This window comes from Microtus oregoni, unplaced genomic scaffold (genome assembly GCF_018167655.1).
Source record: "Microtus oregoni isolate MIOR12 unplaced genomic scaffold, Mior012 000018F_ref0000195, whole genome shotgun sequence".
NCBI lineage: Eukaryota > Metazoa > Chordata > Mammalia > Rodentia > Cricetidae > Microtus > Microtus oregoni.
Genome location: NW_024543077.1, coordinates 28,783,658 through 28,806,150, shown reverse-complemented (window position 1 = coordinate 28,806,150; position 22,493 = coordinate 28,783,658). Strand labels below are relative to the sequence as shown.

The 22,493-nt window shown below is 37.4% G+C and overlaps 1 protein-coding gene across 1 annotated transcript in view; it reads right to left on the bottom strand.

Moving 5' to 3' along the window:
* The window catches only part of LOC121458788 (zinc finger protein 120-like), a 28,757-nt gene extending 8,913 nt beyond the window's left edge, over positions 1 to 19,844 (bottom strand). The window contains exons 1-5 of the mRNA XM_041668142.1: positions 19,838 to 19,844; positions 12,655 to 12,781; positions 12,394 to 12,454; positions 11,191 to 11,199; positions 10,432 to 11,144 (exon numbers count right to left, since the gene is read on the bottom strand). Coding sequence (XP_041524076.1) covers positions 10,432 to 11,144; positions 11,191 to 11,199; positions 12,394 to 12,454; positions 12,655 to 12,781; positions 19,838 to 19,840 — 913 coding nt within the window. The 5' untranslated portion in view covers positions 19,841 to 19,844. The remainder of the gene's footprint in view (positions 1 to 10,431; positions 11,145 to 11,190; positions 11,200 to 12,393; positions 12,455 to 12,654; positions 12,782 to 19,837) is intronic.
* Between the last annotated feature and the right edge of the window lie 2,649 nt (positions 19,845 to 22,493).

Sequence of the window (22,493 nt, the reverse complement as noted above, 5' to 3'; positions counted from 1 at the left end):
AATTATCACACGCACTCACTCATAAGTGGTTTTTATGCATAAAACAAAGAAACACAGTCTACAAATCATAATTCCAGAGAGCCTCAACAACAATGAGGACCCTAAGAGAAATATACATGAGAAGTAGAAAAAGACAAATTCTGAGTAAATTGGGAGCATGGGGGTCTTGGGAGAGAGTCGAAGGGGAGGGGAGCAGAGAAAAATGCAGGGCTCAATAAAAATAGATTTAAAAAATGACCCTTCAATGCGTAGGCAAAATTTTCACATAAAATCTGAAATAACTTGGGAAAAGATTCTAAACACCCAAAAAGCATAGTCAAACACAGCTTCTTTGTAACTGCCTTTTTTGGTGGGCTGTGTTTGATAGCAGTGACCAGAGGCTTGTCCCCTTTAACAGAGGGCTTCCTGTCTCAGCATTGGTGACAGATAAGGCAGCTCTTTTAAGAGATCCTAATTTGGTGATTATGTGTCCTCTTTCTACGCCTGACCTGAGGGCCCAGGCTATGATCCTGCTGGCTGCTCTCCCTGTATTTCTGTAATTGAAAGAATGTGTGGAGCCTGATTTGATTCTCTAAGACAGACTCTCTCTGGTGTGAAGGCCATTAATTTACAAGTGGCTGCTCTCCCTCTCTGGTCTTTTGTTCAATATGGCTGCCTCTTGAATAGTTTCTGGGCACCATTATGGGGAAGTACCTTCAAATCCTTTCCAGAAATGTCTTTTCTTAGTCAGTACACCGATCTATTTGGTTACATTCAGTATAACCTATTAAAATTTACCACAAAGTTCTGGGGCCAAAGATAGGATTGCTGACTTCTACTGTGGAATAGTATTTCTTTTTTTCTTTTTTTAAAAAATATTTATTTATTATGTATACAATATTCTGTCTGTATGCCTGAAGGCCAGAAGAGGGTGCCAGACCTCTTTACAGATGGTTGTGAGCCACCATGTGGTTGCTGGGAATTGAACTCAGGACCTTTGGAAGAGCAGGCAATGCTCTTAACCGCTGAGCCATCTCTCCAGCCCCTGGAATAGTATTTCTTGCACTTCTAATTTTGTGTCCAATTTATTGATAGTTCAAAATGATGAGTTAGTTAAATGCATGATGGATAAATAGTCTATAAATAAAAGAAAGGATAAAAGAAATTTTTGGCCGGGTGGTGGTGGCGCACGCCTTTAATCCCAGCACTCGGGAGGCAGAGGCAGGCGGATCTCTGTGGGTTCGAGGCCAGCCTGGTCTACAAGAGCTAGTGCCAGGACAGGCTCCAAAGCTACAGAGAAACCCTGTCTCAAAAAACTAAAAAAAAAAAAAAAAGAAAGAAATTTTTGATGTGTCAGCCTACAAAAGTGATTTCTTTACTGACACCGCAAGGTGGTGCCACCAATAAATGAAAACAATGTGGCTGTTCAGACTGGCCAATTATCAACCACCTACAACCTAGTGTGGCACATGAATGAATACGTGCATATATCCAAGAATATGTGCACATGAAAGAAATGATCTCACTGGTCTTCACAATGTGACATAAAGTGTACTTGTGCAGATAAAGACCTTCATTAAATTGAGGGAAGGGATTGAAGTAAGACAGCAAGATCTCCCAAAGGCTTACAAATCAGTTGGTAGTCTGAAATGACTGCATAAGAAAGCTTCCTTTGGAGTACTGCAGATGATTTAAAAGCAATCAGCTGGAACTTATTTGTTTCTTAAACATGTACCACCGGCAAATGTAATATCTTTGTACAAGTTCAGCAATGTGAGGGTTAAATCATGTCGGAACCAAACCCAAGGCCATTTTCTTGTGTTATCTTCTACTCGTTTGAATTGTGGAATATTATAGAGGTCACTGTTCATTTAATTCCAAAAGAATACTCTTGCTTCCCTCTAAGGAGAAATACTATTTGAGTAACTATTTAAGTAATATAAAAGCATGTGTAATGGTATTATGTATTGCTAGGCTAATTATATTTTAATCATTTATTAACTGATACATTAAAATATTAATTGTTTAAACAGTATACAAAGCATAAATGAAAGGATTACTGTTTAAGGTGGGTTATTTCAACAAAAGAAAACAAAGACTCAATGTATAAGATTAGCATATTTTTGTCAAACTATAATTATTGTCATTATTTAAATTCAAACAAAACAGGCATTCTGTTTCTTAACTTTGTTTTTACTTCATGTATAGTATAAATCATTGGCAAAAATTTCTCAAACTAACAAAATTAAGCAATTCCCTGCATTTTTACATTACAATAGCACATTTGCAGCTCATCTTTATAACAAACCTTGGGGGCTGGAGAGATGGCTCAGCGGTTAAGAGCATTGCCTGCTCTTCCAGAGGTCCTGAGTTCAATTCCCAGCAACCACATGGTGGCTCACAACCATCTGTAATGAGGTCTGGTGCCCTCTTCTGGTCTGTAGGCATACACACAGACAGAATATTGTATACATAATAAATAAATAAATAAATATTTAAAAAAAAAGAAACAAACCTTTCTACAAAAATCTTGATACTTTTGTTCTCCACATACTGACTAAATGAACATTAGAAAACTATTTAAAAGTGATTGCCGCAGCTAGATTTATTTTTTTCTGCCCCTCATTTTTCATTGCTGAAGCTCTCACTTCCATCTGATTTATGAGACTGCACTAGTTGATTAAAAGCAGATGGAAGAAATAGGTGGTTTGACATAGCCTAAGCTGTAATTACATTTTGTTTTATGATGAACGCAATACAGACTGTGACAGTACTTTAGGAGTGCCTGAGCTTTTTGACCATTGTTGTCATCATTCATTTTGGTTTAGCACAGTGACCTCATGCACAGCACTGTTCCTCTATATGCGAACATTTAGGTCATTTGTACATTTAAGCCACCACAGAAATACCTGCCATAAACATGAGAAGTATAGGAATACTTCTTCATTCTAATTTCAATAATATGCATAATATGCTGAGGAGATTGCTGTGATCTACAGTAATTTATGTCATTTTATGAGTACTCTGTATATTATGAAGACACATAAACACAGGAATATAAAGAGAATGTCTAGGCATTACAAGTCACTGTGTTTCCTATGGTAAAGGTGCTGGCCATGGGGGTGTATGTCCAAAAGCTCCAGAATACACACACTAAATATGTGTAATTTTCATCAACTCTAACAATACAACATGATGTCACTTAATTTTAGTTGATATCTGTGGGAAATCCCAACCTCCTGCTATCAGAGTCTATTTCCCATGATATTACACAATCTCATGTCACATTCAGATTCATTGTTAAATTGTGGAACGTGCATTATTTTCACTGTTTGTTTTCTCCATTACATAATACTGACTGTAGAATCTTTTAGATGAAAATAAGAATGTATTCTTTGTCACTATCTTATACTGCAGTCTTCGTTCTATGTCTCTTTACACTATTTTCCAAATCCACACGCAAGAATGTTTAGAGTCCAGGGTGCATGATCAGCACATGAATGAACAGAACCACACTGTCTTATGAGCCATCAAACTCCCAGATCTGGCAGCTCAGCCAACCTGCTTTTCCTGTTCAGAAGGCAATGCACCACTACTTACCATGGCATGACTTATGGTCTCCCTCACATTTCCCCCAGAGCATCATAACTAGAGCACCATAAGAGGAGAAAGCAAGAATACCAAAATCTACTTCCCAATGGTGCCTCTTACAATCACCCTTCTGGGCCTCAGGAAAATAGCAGCTCCCCTACTAGATGAGCAGAGATCAAATGATTAGACTGCACAGGCTTTCCAGCTATGGCCTTAGACCCTAGGGGAAGACAGGAGTCTCATCAAGAAAGTTTGTATTTTAGTAGAAACTCTTGTCAGTCTCTCAGTGCACTTCCTGTTATTTTTCAAGATACAGTGTTCCTTGTGTGCATAATCTACTACACACTCAATGTTCAGTGCAGAATATCCTCTGCATAGTAACTCCTAAATCCTGATGCCAAACAAAGGTCATATTTAAACAGTAACTTCTGTTAAAGCAAAAAGAGGCCATGAATTAGAAAACAATGAAGAAGTTATGGAAGGGCTTAGAAGAAGGATGAAGCAGAGGGAAACTAAGCAATTGTTATCTCCAAAAACTTATTTTAAAAAGTTGAAATAGGGGGGCTGGAGAGATGGCTCAGTGGTTAAGAGCATTGCCTGCTCTTCCAAAGGTCCTGAGTTCAATTCCCGGCAACTACATGGTGGCTCACAACCATTTGTAATGAGGTCTGATGCCCTCTTCTGGCCAGCAGACATAAACACAGACAGAATATTGTATACATAGCAAATAAATAAATAAATAAATAAATATTTTTTTAAAAAAAAGTTGAAATAGGTTTTATGGCCATGTGCCCTAGAGTTGAAAGATTCATATTAGAGCACAAGTTTTAGCCATACATTTTCTCTCAAAATGTTCATCTTAAACCTGTAATATAAGAGTTCTTTTAGGCAGGCTCACAGCATTTTATCCAGGTCTATTTTGTTCACACTAGTGGACCTTCTGAAATTTGGTTCCATAATAAGTTCCATTCTTTACCTAAACTCTCAAGTCCCTGGTCTGTGTAATCTAGAAATGACAAGTCAGAACATTTATCAATTACAATATATTTTGTGTTTGTTCTAATAAATAAAGCTTGCCTGGAGATTAGAGGCTGGAGGTAACCACTATTGGATGACAGGATCTGACAGAAAGTGGCTCATGCTATTAATTCTAGCATTTGGGAGATAAAGACAGGAATATAAGGTGGGTGGAGACAGGATCTCATCCCCCATTTGGTCTGATGATTTGGAGAGGTAGAAAGTGAATTTGACTGCTGGTTGCTTCTCTCTTCTGACAGCTGTTCCCCAATATCTTCTCTGGGATTTTATTAACAATACTAATTAGGGCCATGCATCAAGCAATCATCTTAACTACTTATTTCTAAAGTGTACTACTTTCAAAAGATGGAAATATTTGTGCTCCTTTCTGTCTATAACTTTTTGTGCTTGGACTGCACATGGTTTAAAGTTGACCTTTAAATTCAGTTCTTACACAAGGGGGCACTCATTTACTGGTATATATTTTTTTCTAACTGACCAGATGAGGCACAGTGTTGAAGCAGTTGAAGGACTTTCTATCCGGTGCTGGGGAGCAGAAGGATAGTGAGTTCAATAAAATTCTCAACTGCATAGTGTAAGGCAAGCCTACTCTACAGGAGGCATTGCTCTAAACAGAAATAAATAATCAACATAACTTGTAAACACAAGAAAGAAATTCTTAATGACCTGGAAACAATGGGGGACAGAAAGAAATAAGAGATTAGAGCAAGGATAAATTTAAAGGAATTCAAATTTAAAAATTAAAACTCACAATTGTTTTTTTAAAAAAATATATAATTAAAAAAACATAGCTCTATTGACTTTCCAAAAGTTAAAATAATCCCTGCACTGAGGGAACGGCAGTAATAAGCCATTACTTCAGCCTGTGCTCATGTGTACCGTCAGCTGCTGAGACCTGTCAGCTGACACATGCAGTTACAGCGAATGGATGGAACAATGACAGCAAGGTTGAACACATCTGTATGAGAGTTCCTTCTTGCAAATTCCATATTCTTTGGCTCAATAAACCTTCCCACAATGTATACAGAAATCTGGCCTGACTTCATTGACATGCCGTGGATCAATACATGCTGGAAAATAACAAAATCACATATCCATCATAATCATGTCTTCTTTCATAATGGTGACTCCACAACTGTTTGACTTCAGTGTTTCCCCTATAGTGTACACAGTAAACTATTCCACCTATTATGGTATGAAGGCAAAAATCATGCTCCACACACAAATCCTTTTTCTATTACTGAAATGGAAAGTTGACCATATGACTCAAATTTTTAATTGTATGACTAAGTGGTGAATGAGTTGTTTAATCTAAAAATTTAGTTGGTTTAATCATGAGAACAAGGTCATTTCGCTGGGGAAAAATGGAGTGGGATCAAGGGAACTTGATCCAAAATAAGAACTTTTGATTCAGAAACATTATTCTACAAACTGGAGATACTTATGTTCTAAAATTAATGCACCTTCCTCTGGATAAATTATTCCACAAAATTAAGTTTAATAAAAAAAAATCTCTTTAAAAACTGCATGCACCTGGGGTGGTTAATTTTTAAAAGAGGAGCCAGCCTGGAAAAAAAATTTTGCATACCATATAAAATGTCATTTTTAAGTCTCTTTTGTGTTCAGACCCAAGGTTATACCCTGAACAATTTAAAAAGGAACAAGAGAACTTAGGCAGTGGTTGCACATGCCTTACTTCCAGCACTTTGGAAGCAGAGGCAGGTGGATCTCTGTGACTTCAAGGCCAGCCTGGTCTATAAGAGCTAGATCAGGACAGGATCTAAAGCTACAGAGAAATCCTGTCTTGAAAAACAAAACAAAACAAAAAACTAACAACAACAAAGAAAAAGGCACATCTAACCACTTAGGCAGATGGAGATTTACAGAGCAAAACTATCTTTTTGATCATGCATAATGATCAGAAATTCTAAAAGAACCAAGTCTAAGTTAGATTCTGGGACTGTCAATCTTTAGTTCTTCTGGGTCATGAAGGGTGATGAAAAGATAAAATTATATCAGCCTTTCCCACCTCACTATTATTAATGACATGCTCATGAGGCTGAAGACTCAGCATTTAGAACACTGGATACTCATCCACAGGGCCTAACATTGATACTACGTACCCACAGCTGTCTGTAACTCCAGACAGAGCATTAGACACCACCTTTTTATCACCACTGGTACCTGGGTTGTGGGGCTATAAACCAAACTCGGGTACCCAAGAGGAGCAGTACTTTGAGACAACTGTCCAGTTACCACATATGTCATTATAATGTGGAAGGTGAAGGTGTCCCACTGTTCCTTCTGTGTCTTAGCACATAAATGCCCTCTAGATGGTTGTCAAAAGATTCAATGGATTGAATGTGAATGGAATATCTATATGCTTATGTTATTGTTATCAGTTTTTTTATGTGAGTAAAGATACTAAAAAGTTGGTTGAAATCAGTCTGAGTCCAGCCAGATTTTATTAGCAAAAGGTTATATTATTTGAGATAGGCTCTTTCTTTTAGAATTTTTGAGACAGGATACTTCCTCATAGCCATGGATGGCATGAATTTATGATGGGGAAGAAGCTGGCCTCACTATGATCAGGCCCACCAACACTCTGGTGTGCTATAATTATAGCCATACACCTGTAAGTCCAGTTGAAATATGTGTTTCTAAAGGACTTATCATTGAGTCAGAGAAAAAAATAATAAAATAAGATTTAAAAAGGAGCATCATTGTTTTGATGGATAGTAACTTTTCGCAAAATTCTATAATTTAAATGACCAAATCATTTCATATGTTCTCAATAACAGGTTATTTTCTTTGCATTGTTAATTACACCCATTTATAAATGTTTGAAGTGTGACTGTGTGAATACACCCGTGCCATGATGTGTATGTAGCACTGACAGGAACACCAACAGGGGTCTATGATCTACTTCTGCTTTGTGAGTTCTCGTGATTAAACCTTTGGAGTTATTTGACTGCACATGACCTCAATGGCACTTCTTGTGAAGTGAAGAAATATGAGAAAATTTGTTGAAGTATGGTGCATAACGCAGAGATAGAACCCAGGTCAGACATAGCAGCAATGAACTTTACTAAATGTGGCAATTTTCTGGTGTATAATTTTGGTTCTAAGAGTGTTATAAATAAATGCATAGTCCTCAAAACGAACAAATTTTCTTGTTGTAATATTTCTTCAAATTGAAATTGAGCACCACTGAAATGGCTCAGGGGGAAAGGACTGTTGTGTGTAAGACTAGAAACCTATCCTCAATTTCTATAGAACATCAAGCTGTGGTATTAGATACACAGTTGTTTGCTGATTCTCATACATTAGTACATCCATATCAGATAAATGAAAATCTTTGAATACACACATGAATTATTTAATGTTTCTTATAATTTCTTTTGTTAGTCATTTTAACATATACATTGTTAAATTCTCTTGAAAACCCAGCACATTGAAAGTTCATCATCTACCTCTGGACTAGTACTCAAGCAGAAGACAAATGAGCATCCTGAGTTCAAATGTATCCCTGAGTCATTACTGACATCCAAGGTAAGATGAACAACAAATAACAAAATCTCAAGGGAATTTGTGAAAAGATGAAAATCAAAACCAGAAACACAAACCACCACCCTTATGAGTAAATCATGATCAAACATGGCCTGGTATTTCATTAACCAATGGGAAAAATTATATGATGGAGGCTCCATTATATACATTACAGTAGAAAAATACCTATCACTAGGTACAGACAGAATAGAAGATAAACTAAACTCATAGAAGTAATATAAGGGCTACAAAATAAACTTCACTAAATGGATTTGCCACATATACAGCACATGTTAGTGACTCCCTCAAATACTTTAAAATAGAAACCACAATACAATGATCTCCTCCATCTGTCTTGACTGAACGTGGTATGTAATTTACTTCTTTCAATGCTATGATAAAAAATATTTTTTCATGAAGCTGAAGAAATCGGTGATGTTTAATGTCATTAAAATTTTTTCATGAATAGGAATTTCTTCATGACTTCTTTCCTATTGCAGACTTAAAAGTGTTCTAAATAGAATTTAAACATTTATAGCACTAAGTCATGGTGAGGTGACTAAGAAATATTCATTCCCAAGACTAAGATCAGATTTTTAAAAGTTTGCTGTAATTCCTGGTATAAGAAGACCCAAAGTCTTAATTTTTTTTTTTCGAGACAGGGTTTCTCTGTGGTTTTGGAGCCTGTCCTGGAACTAGCTCTTGTAGACCAGGCTGGTCTTGAACTCACAGAGATTCGCCTGCCTCTGCCTCCCAAGTGCTGGGATTAAAGGCGTGCGCCACCACCACCCGGCCCAAAGTCTTAATTTTCTAAAGATACAAAATATCAATCCAAAAATTCTCTCTCTCATTCTCTCTCTCTCTCTCTCTCTCTCTCTCTCTCTCTCACACACACACACACACACACACACACACACACACACCACATAAAAACAATTAAAATATTTTTTTATATTTTTTCGAGACAGGGTTTGTCTGTAGCTTTTTTTTTTTTTGGTTCCTGTCCTGGAACTAGCTCTTCTAGACCAAGCTGGCATCGAACTCACAGAGATCCGCCTGCCTCTGCCTCCCAAGTGCTGGGATTAAAGGCGTGCGCGACCATCGCCCGGCTTCATATAGGGTTTCTTAAAACCAGATCTCTTCTAAGGAGATTTTGAAGGTGGGAACTGGTCAGATTTCAATCCCTCTGCTTGAACAACCAGAGAGTTGGGCTGGATTTTGTGCTCAGAGATTGGTTGCTTTGGTGCTCATTTGAACAAGGGAAGAGTGTGTTTCTTTGGCTCTGGTTTGAGAGCCAAAGTGTGTTTCCTTCACTGGCTCTTTTTAACTTTTTGGCTCTGTTTTAGGGTGATGTTCTTATAACTAGCTCTAGATTCAGGGACAAAGTGTTTTCTCTTGGATCTCATTTCAATAACAGGGTGTGATTCTTTGACTGGCTGATTTTCCTGCCTGTAGGACTTCATAACTCCAAATAATATGTTTTTTCCATTAGTTTGCTGGTGCAAATAAACTAAAGTGTTATCATATTGAACAGATTATTGACACTATCAGCTTTTTTTCTACAGAATGAATGCTGTTAGTTATCTGACTGTAAATGTATAGGCTTAGGATCTTGAAAAACAATTTAGAATAAGCCCTCGGGTTGTTCTTCAGGTATCCAAAGGATATTGTAATTTGCAAAAGCTTTATCAGATTGATTACACACAAAAAGTTTTACTCCTGTATAAATTACAAAATATCACATTGAATTTATTCATAGAGTTTCACTGGAGTATGATTTTTGTAATGTTTTTGAAGTCTACATTCATCAAATTCACAGTTTCTATCCTGAATGGTTTAATGTATTTGGAGATTATTGTGACAAAGGATTTACCACACAGATCCAATTCATGGTTATTCTTCTGTATGTGTACAATCCTGCATTTGAAGATGAATAAGACATGAAAGGGCTTTATCACAGTGATTTCATTAATACTATTTCTTTTACTTTTAAGCCTTTGAAGATTACTGCAAAGGCATTACTACACTGAATACATCCATGGAGTTTCTCTCTTTTGTAGATTTGTTTATGTTTTTGAAGATCACTGTGCTGTGCAAAGCTCTTACCCCACTGATTACATTCAAAGAGTTCCTACCTAGGGTGAGATCTTTTATGCCTTTTAAGATTACTTAAAGCTGAAAATGCCTTACCACACTGATTACATTCATATGGTTTCTCTCCAGAATGTGTTCTTTTATGTTTTTGAAGACTACTGTGTTGGGCAAAGGCCTTACCACACTGACTACATTTACAGGGTTTATCTCCAGTATGTGTTCTTCCATGGGATTTAAGAGTATTATACTGAGCAAAGGTCTTACCACACTGATTACATTCATAGGGTTTCTCTCCAGTATGTGTTCTTTTATGGTTTTGAAGATTACTCTGATCTACAAATGTCTTACCACAATAATTACAATCATATGGTTTCTCTCCAGTATGTGATCTTTTATGTGTTTGAAGATTACTGTGTTGAGCAAAGGCCTTACCACACTGATTACATTCATAGGGTTTCTCTCCAGTATGTGTTCTTTCATGGTATTGAAGAGCAGTGTGCCATGCAAAGGCCTTACCACACTGATTACATTGATAGGGTTTCTCTCCAGTATGTGTTCTTTTATGGATTTGAACATTACTCTGACCTGCAAAGGCCTTACCACACTGATTACATTCATATGGTTTCTCTCCAGTGTGTGTTCTTCCATGGTATTGAAGAGCAGTGTACCATGCAAAGGCCTTACCACACTGATTACATTGATAGGGTTTCTCTCCAGTATGTGTTCTTTTATGGATTTGAACATAACTCTGAACTGCAAAGGCCTTACCACACTGATTACATTCATAGGGTTTCTCTCCAGTGTGTGTTCTTTTATGGTTTTGAAGATGACTCTGAGCTGCAAAGGCATTCCCACACTGATTACATTCATGGGATTTCTCTCCAGTATGTGTTCTTTCATTCCATTTAAGGTGACTGGCATGTGTGAAGGCTTCAGAACATTGAATATCTACTGAAAGTTTTTCTCCAGCTTGAATTCTTTCAATCCTGCAAAGATAATTGGCACATATAAAAACTTCACCATATTCAATACGCTGTTGTGGCTACACATTTGTATGAATTAATTTTATAATATGTTCCAATTATAAAGAGGATTCAGATACTAAGTTTTTATAACTGTGTCTAAACTCATGTTTTGCTCTTTAATTAGGCACTGTTTTGCCACTTGGAAGATACCTCCAATGGTCAATTCCTTTCTTTTATGGCTTACCTTTATACCTTCACAGAATCCAGAATCTTTTTTCTATATGATAATATATATATATATATATATATATATATATATATATATATGAAGAGAACTGGATAAACCCAGAGCTTTTATTTTCATAACTTCTCCTATACTGTGAATCATATTGCATATGCTATGTGGACTAGAACACTCAGAATTATTTGCACATTTCTAGAACTTATAGGGCTTTTTTGCAGTTTGAATTTGTTCATGTATTAACAATGAGGGTGGAAAACCAGTTACTTGTATACTTAATTAAAATTCAACAAGTATACTCAACATGGGGACTACCAGTTATCTAATTGTTCTTAGAGAGTGGTATCCTACATCTCTCCATATCCCTGTGCTAATACACTTGTATCAAGAGCAATGTATGGTATCCATAGTAAAGAAGAATTACAAATAAGAGATTTCCACATTGAATTCTCAGGGTTTGACCTGCTGTTCCTCACAATCTTGTGGTATAGATATCAAGGTTACTCGAAAACAACTGCCACTTGACTCAGCTCTAACTGCTTCTCTCACTAAAGTTAGTACAGTCACAAGAAATTACAAGTAATAAAAGATTTACTATGGGCTATTGGCTTAGTACAAAGTTTTACAGATATACTTATAATCTCTTCAATGTGTATACTTTTGTATTATGAGTAGCAAGAAAGAAATTTATTTGCAGATCTACAACAAAGCTCTCATGGTGCTATGCCTCAAAAGATGTTATCTTTTTAGCTATTGTTTTCTTGACTTCTTTCTTAAAAGAATGTCATTCAAATGCAATTCACATATATGAAATAGGGATTTGTGAGAATTTGATAAAACTGTACATGTTATCAGTATTGCTTTAAACTAAAACTTTTAAGACACATAAAAATTTCATCAGAGGCACATTGTTATCTGCTTGTATATGAAAATTACCTTTCAGGTCTTCTAGAAAATTGACAATGCTCTTCACTGTTAGGGTCTTCCCAATTACATCCTAAAATATAATGCCAGTAAATGTATGTTATATTATTGAAAATTGTGCAGTATTTAAGCTGTTATATGAAGGGACCCTTAGAACTATGTCTGCTCTATTCAACTAATTCTTATTCTTTCTAAATAAAATTACAGAAGAACATCATTAACCAAGAAAAAATTATCCCCTTATTTTGAATCATGAAGGAAATTTAATTTCACCTATAGTAGCGAGGTTCCTGTAGGTCTCCAGCATCACATCTTTGTAGAGATTCTTCTGGGCAGGATCCAGCAAATTCCACTCTTCCTGACTGAAGCTGATATGCACATCATCATAGGTCACTGCCCTCTAAAATATTACATTCATGTGTATAAGAGAAGCATGATGGTGACAACATTGTAAATGCATACTTCTTTAACACTATAGTCATAAAATTCTGATGTTCCCCACTATTATTCCATGACAGAGACAGACACTTTTTTTAAAAAAAATATTTATTTACTTATTATGTATACAACATTCTGTCTATGTGTATGCCTGCAGGCCAGAAGAGGGCACCAGACCTCATTACAGATGGTTGTGATCCACCATGTTGTTGCTGGGAATTGAACTCAGTACCATTTGGAAGAACAGGCAATGCTCTTAACCTCTGAGCCATCTCTCCAGCTCCGAAGCAGACACTTTAGAAGGAAATTGAATAGAAGAGTCATGTCTGTTATTTTTGTACCCTTTGAATGGGATATCACCAACAAAAGAACTGTCTATTAATAAAGATAGTCAAGGAAACGGATCAACAGGAATCACGCAGAAAAATTGTATGAAGAAAATTGTATGAAGAAATACTAATTACAAAATAGAAAAAAATACGGTGGACAAACTGGGTATGTTGACTCATGCCTTTAAGCAAAACACTCATAAAGCAGAGGTGTGTAGATTTGTCTCTGAGATGAGTGCCAGCCAAGTCTATGAAATCATGTCCAGGACAGGTGGAAGTACACATTAAGACCCTGTCTCCATTGCAAAAATCAGTGAAACAGGGCTGTAAAGATGGCTTGGCAGTTTGGAGCACTGATCCTTCTTGCAGAGGTCCTGGGTTCAGTTCCCAGCAACCATATGGTGGCTCACAACCATCTGCAATGAGATCTGGTGCCCTCTTCTGGCCTGCAGGCAGACATATAGGCAGAACATTGTATATATATAATAATTAAATAAACCTTAAAAAATCAGTGAAATAAACAAATCACACAGAAAGAATTTAGAGCTGTGTTCTGAAGTTCCTACAAAGAATTATACATTCACTCCAGTTCTGTGTTCATCTTCCAGACAGCTGAAGTGTCCTATTTTAAACTGCAATACCACAAACATTTTATGAAAAGGTACTTTATGTTTAAAATAATTATAAATGGAGAGATGAAAACATTAGCAATATAAATGTTGGGCATAACAAATTAACATAGTTCTGGAAATATGGCTGAGTACTACTGAGCTCTTCCTGGTCTTGAAAGAGGTGGGCACAATTGTCAGTACTTACATGGGGACCACAATTATTTATTATTCTAAGTTCAGGATTTCTGAGAAGCTTTGATCACTCTGATGACCAAGTACCCATATGGTACATATCCATGCAGACCCATAAAATAGTCAAATTGAGTGAAAAATTAAAAGCAAGCTAATCAAGCAGGAAGAAGTTCATGCACCGGCAATTCACTGACTCAGGATGCTCAGGCAGTATTAATGTCATGAATACATGGCATCCTGGGGATCAGAATGAAACCCTCTGTCAAATATAAAATTTAAGATATGTAAGAAGCTGAGCACAGCAGCATATGCTTGACATTTAAAAAGCCTACATTCAGGGTCATCATCCAACAACATAAAAACAAAGCCATGAATGAAGCCCCCCTCATTTTACTTTGAGGAATTTGGAGCCACACATCAAAGGTTACTCAGACAAGCAAACAAAACAATTAAAACTACAGGCTACAAAACTCCTTAGCCCTGAACAGCAACTGTTTCTTCTTTATTTTCTGTGATTTACAGATCAAGCCTATAATGATGATAAAAGCATTTCAGTGTAAGTGGGAAGTTGGCTGATTAATTCCAACTACAACACAGTAGACATAAAAGTCAGAAAATTAGTTAAGGATATTGAGACTCATCACATACAATGAGGAATTTCATCTTGAAAAGCCTTTTTTACTGAAGGTTTATAGGAAATTGAAAGGCCAGCAAGGAGAGAAACATGATCTTTTCTGGGAAATGTTCATTAAATTAAATGCACAGACTGGACCAAGAGAGTGACCCAGGAGAGCAGACCAAAAGAGCAGGCCAAGACAGAGGGCAAAGACACACCTCAGAGGTGTGGCTTTCTGAAACACAGAGTAGGCCAAGAACAGGTCTCAAAAACAAACTGGGTGGTGGCGCACGCCTTTAATCCCAGGCAGAGGCAGGCGGATCTCTGTGAGTTTGAGACCAGCTTGGTCTACAAGAGCTAGTTCCAAGACAGGCTCCAAAACCACAGTAAAACCCTGTCTCAAAAAAACCAAAAAAAAAAAAAAGAAAGAAAATGATTTCTAGTGTAACTTTGTGAGGATGATGAGGAAATGAAAATCCCCTTAAAGAAATTGAGGAAAACATAAGCAAAAGAATGGAAGACATCAATAAATTTCTCAAAGCGGCTGGAGAGATGGCTCAGAGGTTAAGAGCATTGCCTGCTCTTCCAAAGGACCCGAGTTCGATTCCCAGCAACCACATGGTGGCTCACAACCATCTGTAATGAGGGCTGGTGTCCTCTTCTGTCCTACAGACATATATGCAAACAGAATAGTGTGTCCATAATAAATAAATAAATAAATAAATAAATAAATTTCTCAAAGAAACCCAAGAAACCAAGAAAAAAAAAAAACAATATTTGATTGAAACAAGCAAATCTAGACTTGAAGACTGAAATAGAAGCAATAAAGAAACCACAGACAAAGGGAATGCTGTATATGGAAAATCTGGGTAAACAAATGGGATCCACAGTGAGAAGTGTAACAAACAGAATACAAGAGATAGAAGAGAGAATGTCAGGTGCTGAAGATTCTATAGAAGAAATCAAATCATTGGTCAAAGAAAACAATAAATCCAAAAATTCCTTACACAAAACATTATTTCTGGGACACCATGAAAAATCCAAACCTAAGAATAATAGGAATAGAAGAAAGAGAAGAACACTAACTCCAAAGCACAGAAAATATATTTAACAACAAAAAAAAATCATAGAAGGAAATGTTTCCAGCCCAAAAAAGGATACACCTATGACGGTATAAGAAGCTTAGGGAATACCAGATAGACTGGACAAAAAAAGTACCCCCAACATATAATGATCAAAATGCAAAACAGAAAATGAAGAAAGACTATTAAGAGCTGCAAAGCATAATGGCCAAGTACAATATGAAGCAGACATATCAGAATAACACCCAAATTCTTCATGGAAACTTTGAAAGCATGAAGGCCCTGGACAGATGTGCTGAGGACACTAAGAGACCATGGACACTACTCTACCCACCAAAGCTTCCAACCAGACTACTATACCCAGCAAAGCTTTCAACCACAATCAATGGAGAAAACAATGTATTCCATGACAAAACCAGATTTAAACAATACTTATCCTAACAAGTCCAGTCATACAGAAAGTACTAGAGGGACTTACCAAGGAAGCTAACTGTAAACACAGGAAACAGATAACCTTACATCTGCAAACACCAAAGAAGGCAAACATACAAACACTACTACTGAAACATAGCTGGAACTAGCAATCACTGGTCATTTATATCTCTTACTATCAATAGACCCAATTTGACTATAAAAAGGCACAAGCTGGGTTGGAGAGTTGGCTCAGAGGTTAAGAGCATTGCCTGCTCTTCCAAAGGTCCTGAGTTCAATTCCCAGCAACAACAGGGTGGCTTACAACCATCTGTAATGAGGTCTGGTGCCCTCTTCTAGCCTGCAGGCATACACACAGACAGAATATTGTATACATAATAAATAAATAAATATTTTTTTTAAAGGCACAAGCTTAGAGAATGGATCCGAAAGCAGGATCCATCACTTTGCTATATAAAGAAAACAAACCTAACCCTCAAAGACAAACATTGCCTAAGAGTAAAGTGTTGAGAAAAGTTTTTCAAATCATATGGACATAAGCAACACACAAGTATAGGTATCATAATAGTGAACAAAACAGACTGCAAAGTAAAGTCAATCAGAAAGATGGACACTTCATATTCATAACAGGAACCATCCTGAGCATCTATGCCCCGAATATAAGAACACCCACACATGTAAAAGAAACATTCCTAAAGCTTAAAATGCACATCAAATCCCACATCTTACTAGTAGGAGACTTCAACAACCTACTCTCCCCAATGAACAGGTCAATTAAACAGAAACATAACAGAAAAATGAGACAACTAACAGATTTCTTGACTTAAATGGACTCAACAGACATCTACAGAATATTCCACCCAAGCGCAAAATATAATTTCTTCTCAGCACCTCGTAGTATCTTCTCTAAAACGGACCACGATCATGGTAACAAGGCAACCCTTGACACACACACACACACAAAATTGGAATAACCCCCTGGGTTTTATCAGATCACTTTGTTTTAATGTTATAATTTAACAACAACACTAATCACAAAATTGAATAGTGGAAATTGAATAGTGCTCTATTAAACTACCCCTGGGTCAAGGAAGAAATAAACATATACTACAAAAAAAAAAAAAAAGCTGGGGCTGGAGATATGGCTCAGTGGTTAAGAGCACTGACTGCTCTTCCAGAGGACCCGGGTTCAATTCCCAGCACCCACATGTCAGCTCACAACTGTCTGAAGATCCAGTTGAAGGGGATCTGACACCGTCACACCAATGCACATAAAATAAAGTTAAATAAAGCATAAAAATAAAAAATAAAAAAAAAAAGCTGTTCTCCACAAAATTGAAAAGGTTAAACACATTTGGACAGGGTTAGTCAGCAAAATAAAATCAACCTAATGACAGCAGACAACTTATCCATCTGCTTTTGGCCAACTTTGATGAGACCTGATTTTGAAAATCGGGAGTTCCTGTCTACCACTATAATCCATCAATCTGTCCTTGAAACAATGTCAGTTTTTCTTTTGCAATGGAGAAATTGTAGAAACTATGAACACTGTGGCTCCTGCCCCACTCACAAATCCAGGACAATTGGTGGAGTCAATGGTACCACTTCAGTTGCCACCACCATTGCAACCTCAGCTCATTCAACCACAATTGTGACAGATCCTCTTGCTATTATATAAACAGAATGTGATTGCAAACGGCCTGAAATTGGACAAAAGCAAATCTAGACATGCATGTTTCAGGGTTTAGTAGTATATTTCATTTTTCATAGAGATAATCCACATTCAAAATGATGAGACATTTTCTCTTTGAACAATGTGTATTACCTGTTAACTTACACTGCAAACCTAAAAATGTGGGAAGCATGACTGGAGAGGCCTAATTTTTATAAACAAATAATAGTTATAAAAATGCAAAGCTGCTGCTGCATACAGTACTATTGCAATCAGTCTATCAATCCTGTGATGATTTCTGTCATATTATATTGTGAATAAAATTGTTCTATAGAAATTAAATGATTTAAAACTCATATATGAAATGTTTAATGTTTCTGCCTGCTTTGTGGCTGGTTTTGTTATTTGATGTGCTAATTTGGGAACTTAATTCACATTCATGCAGTCTGTATAGATAACTAAAGCCCAGTTAAGTATTTTGTAATTTCAGGCTCCTATGTGGTTTGAAAGAAAGAAAGAAAATACATGTAACATATTTCACATTTCTGCACTTTCACCTTCTATGTAAATCTGTGGAAGATTTGATGAGGAGTAAATGAACCTATTTCTTCTACTCACATACCAAGGACACACTTGTGGTTAAAGTGAGTTGATAATGTGGTGTAAGGATGATTGTCCCCAACTCATTTCTTTGTGATCTCTAATGAAAAATACATTTTGTATATGGTTAATTCTGTAAACAGATGCATGTTTACAAGATCTATAATGGTCTTGTAATCTTAATCTAGTATATTTTAGATATTTTAACTTTTCCCTCTTGGGAAATACATTTAGTATAGTGTAGAAAAATACTTCATGACATTTTCATATAAGGTTAGGTAACTTTTCATACATAAACATGAAATTTGTTGTAGATAATTCTTTAAATGAAACATTTAATCTAGAAATCCAATTTAATATATTCCCCGAATCTATTTTTATATGACCAGTGAGAATATATCCCCAAAAATTCATTGCTAATCCAGCAATAAAAATAATTTGAGTACTGATAAATTTCTTGGAGTACATATATATAAAATCACAAAACTTGTATTCATTCTCTTCTGTGATATGTTGTTCTATAGTCCAGAATAGCTTTTGCACCATTTTTTAAACCAGTTTTCCCCTTTGATGTTGGTACCAGAGTTGCTATAAATGACTACTGCTTTAGGGGTTAAATATTTTGTTAGTGGAGATACAACCAAAACACTAAATTATGATAAAACTTTCTGACTGGATAATAGGTATATGTCACCTGGTGGCATATTGCAAATGTGGAAAAACTGTGTTTTCCTCAAATAGAAAACTGGAAGGTTAAGCGACATCAGGCCTTAAAGTAGGTTAGGAACCTGTAGAGCCTCCTTGAAAAGCTTGTTAGAGGTTTTTTTTTTTTTTTTCATATGGGGATGTGCCTGGTGTCTGGTTTTAAATCAGTGGTGGCGTGGTGGCTTCTCTGTAGTAGTTTGGAGCTAAATATCTGGACAATCCAGTTGAACAAAGTGTGCCCTAGCATCCTAATCTCTAACAGCCCTGATTAAAACACATTTATTTTCTGGGTGATTTAGAGGCAGTCCTCCCTCAGCTAATTCTACTTTGTGAGACTGAACTATTTCCAAGGCATTGGAAACTCTTCTACGTTGCGGCTTAGAAGTGCAGCGCTACCCAACAGGTGAGATGCCTTGATACCGTCCACATAGTTAAACACAAATGGAGATTGTGTGCAAAGGTTAATGGCAAAGTGCTCAATTTCAAGAAGATACTGGAGAAACTAGGCTTCTCTAAGTATGACATATTGAAGTTGACAAGAAAAAACATTTGTACACACAGTGCCCTGCTTCCAATTCTCTAAACAAATCAAGCCCAAGGAGCAAAGTTATACAGAGGCCTGTTCCTAGGTCTAAGAATTAACAAAGACCGCATGGGACTTCACAGCACAGGGAATCTGGCGGCAGGTACCCACACAGATCCCAGGAGGACGCACCATGCTGTCTCCCGCACCTCACCCTCTGCTCCTCCCCATCTGGAGACAGCATTCCCTCGCTCACCATGTTGTGGTTCCTCAGGTCGCCAAAGCTCTCAGCTCATCAATTTCCAGCACACGAAACCACTGAAAACAGCGTCTCTGCGAAGCCGACTTGGAACTTGGCTTCCCGGAAGAGCCCTGCACTGTTGCTGACTGGCAGGTCACCTGGACGGCCTGATTGGCTAGTGCAGTCTGAGTGACAAGCACACTGTCCACAGGGCTACAGTGTGCTTAAATACTCAGTACAGTGGTTCCTGACCATTCCTCTCACCCCATTCAAAGATCTTTTCTAGATAGGCCAAGGTAAGCATTTCAATAGCACTAGCCCTTGGCTACAAAACCAGACAATGTCACAATCTTTTTTTTTTTTTGTTTTTTTTTTTGTTTTGTTTTGTTTTGTTTTGTTTTTTCCAGACAGGGTTTCTCTGAGGCTTTGGAGCCTGTCCTGGAACTAGCTCTTGTAGACCAGGCTGGTCTCAAACTCACAGAGATCCACCTGCCTCTGCTTCCCGAGTACTGGGATTAAAGGCGTGCGCCACCATTGCCTGGCTGACAATGTCACAATCATGTACTCCATAGGAACTTTCCCTTTTTCCTCCAGGACACAATGTGGCTAGCTGGCTTGTACTATGCACTGTGCTTATCTAGGTTGGTGGAGTGATTTCCTGTCCCAGAGTGAAAAATATTAACAGCTGAAGAGAATTTTAAGGTCACGAAAGAAGATGATTGTCATGGTGTTGAAAGTGAGCACTGCCACCAAGCAGCTAAAGGTGGTCCTATCATCTCAAATTATACAGATTAATGGAGGTTTTCCCATTTAAAACCCTTTAGTAAAATCTCTCTCAGGCATAATCAATTTTTAGGTAATCCCAGAGGTAGTCAGTTTTACTACCCAAAATCACGATCTCAACAGCCAAGAGAGAAGAAATGAGAAAATATACTTGCCTGCAGGAGGCACAAAGTGCATGGGAGTTATTTTCAAAACAGTGTTTTTCGCCGGGCGGTGGTGGCGCACGCCTTTAATCCCAGCACTCGGGAGGCAGAGGCAGGCGGATCTCTGTGAGTTCGAGACCAGCCTGGTCTACAGAGCGTGTTCCAGGACAGGCTCCAAAGCCACAGAGAAACCCTGTCTCGAAAAAAAAAAAAAACAGTGTTTTTCCTCAACAAAGGAAGCATCGGGATTTTACTTAGGGAGTCTGAACATGCTCATGTAATGTTCTCTCTTTCTTTAAGCATGCTCACTTAACAAATCCACTTCTGAACATGATCACATTGTAAAAACAGATATTTTGGGGGCATTCTTACCTCAAAGTCATGTAGGAACATAAGTTATCACTGGTGCTTTAAATCTTAGCCATTCTGACTATTCTAAGATGCTATGTCAGAGTCATTTTGATTTACATTTTCATGATTACTAAGGATGTGGAACATTTCCTTAAGTGTCTCTTAGACTCTTGAGATTCTGCTGTTGAAATTTCTCTATTTAGATTTGTATCCTACTTTTATTTGGAATATTTGGAATTTGATGTCTAATATCTTGAGTAGTTTATATATTTTGGAGATCAGTCTTTTGTCTGCTCTGGGGTTGGGAAGATCTTTACCCATTCATTGTGATGCCTTTTTATCTTATTGACTGTGTCCTTTGCATTACAGAATTTTCTCAGTTTCAGAAGGTCCCGTTTGTTTATTGGTACTCTCAGTGTCTGTGCAATTGATGCTATATTTAGACAGTAGTTTCCTATGCCCATGCTCTGAAGGCTACTTCTTGCCAGAAGCAAAGGCCTGTATTTTGAGATCTGCGTTTTTGTTACAGCCATCTTAAGCTCACAAATTAAGAAAAATATCTACCTCTATCCCCTCTGCAGGGTCCAGGAAATCAACCTGGTATCTTATCTCCTAGCAGAGACCTGCAGGCACCAGGCTCTGGAACCTATTAGCATTTTCCTTGGTTAGTCAACAATCACAGACCCTCAGTATATACTTATCAGCTAGGGATGTCTCCAGACATGAATTCCAGCAGACCTGAGTTTCCTGACACCCTTCCCTTCCCCCTTTGCCTGTTTGCTATATAACAGCATCTGAGAAAGAATAAACAGAATGGCTTGATCAAAAAATCCTGTCTTGCTGTCATTTCTCATGTCTCTTGTCTCCTTTCATTCCTCTCCACTAGGTTTATCAGGGACCCCCGTTCGTATCCCGCAGGCTGGGATAACTTCCCACTTTCTCCTCTACTGTATTCACCGTGGCCAGATCCGTATTGAGTTATTTAATCCATTTGGACTTGAGTTTGTGCGTGGGGAGAGATATGGATCTACTTGCATTCTTTTTCATTTTGATATCCACTTATTCCAGCACCATTTGTTGAAGATGCTTTCATTTTTCCATTGTATAGTTTTAGCTTCTTTGTCAAAAATTAAGTGTTCAGGGCTGGAGAGATGGCTCAGTGGTTAAGAGCACTGCCTGCTCTTCCAAAGGTCCTGAGTTCAATCCCCAGCAACCACATGGTGGCTCACAACCACCTGTAATGAGATCTGGTGCCCTCTTCTGGCCTGTATACTTAATAAATAAATAAATCTTTAAAAAAAATCAGGTGTTCATAGGTCTGTGGATTCATATCTGAACCTTTGTTTTGATTCCATTGGTCAACCTGTCTACTTCTATGCCAATACAATCTGTTT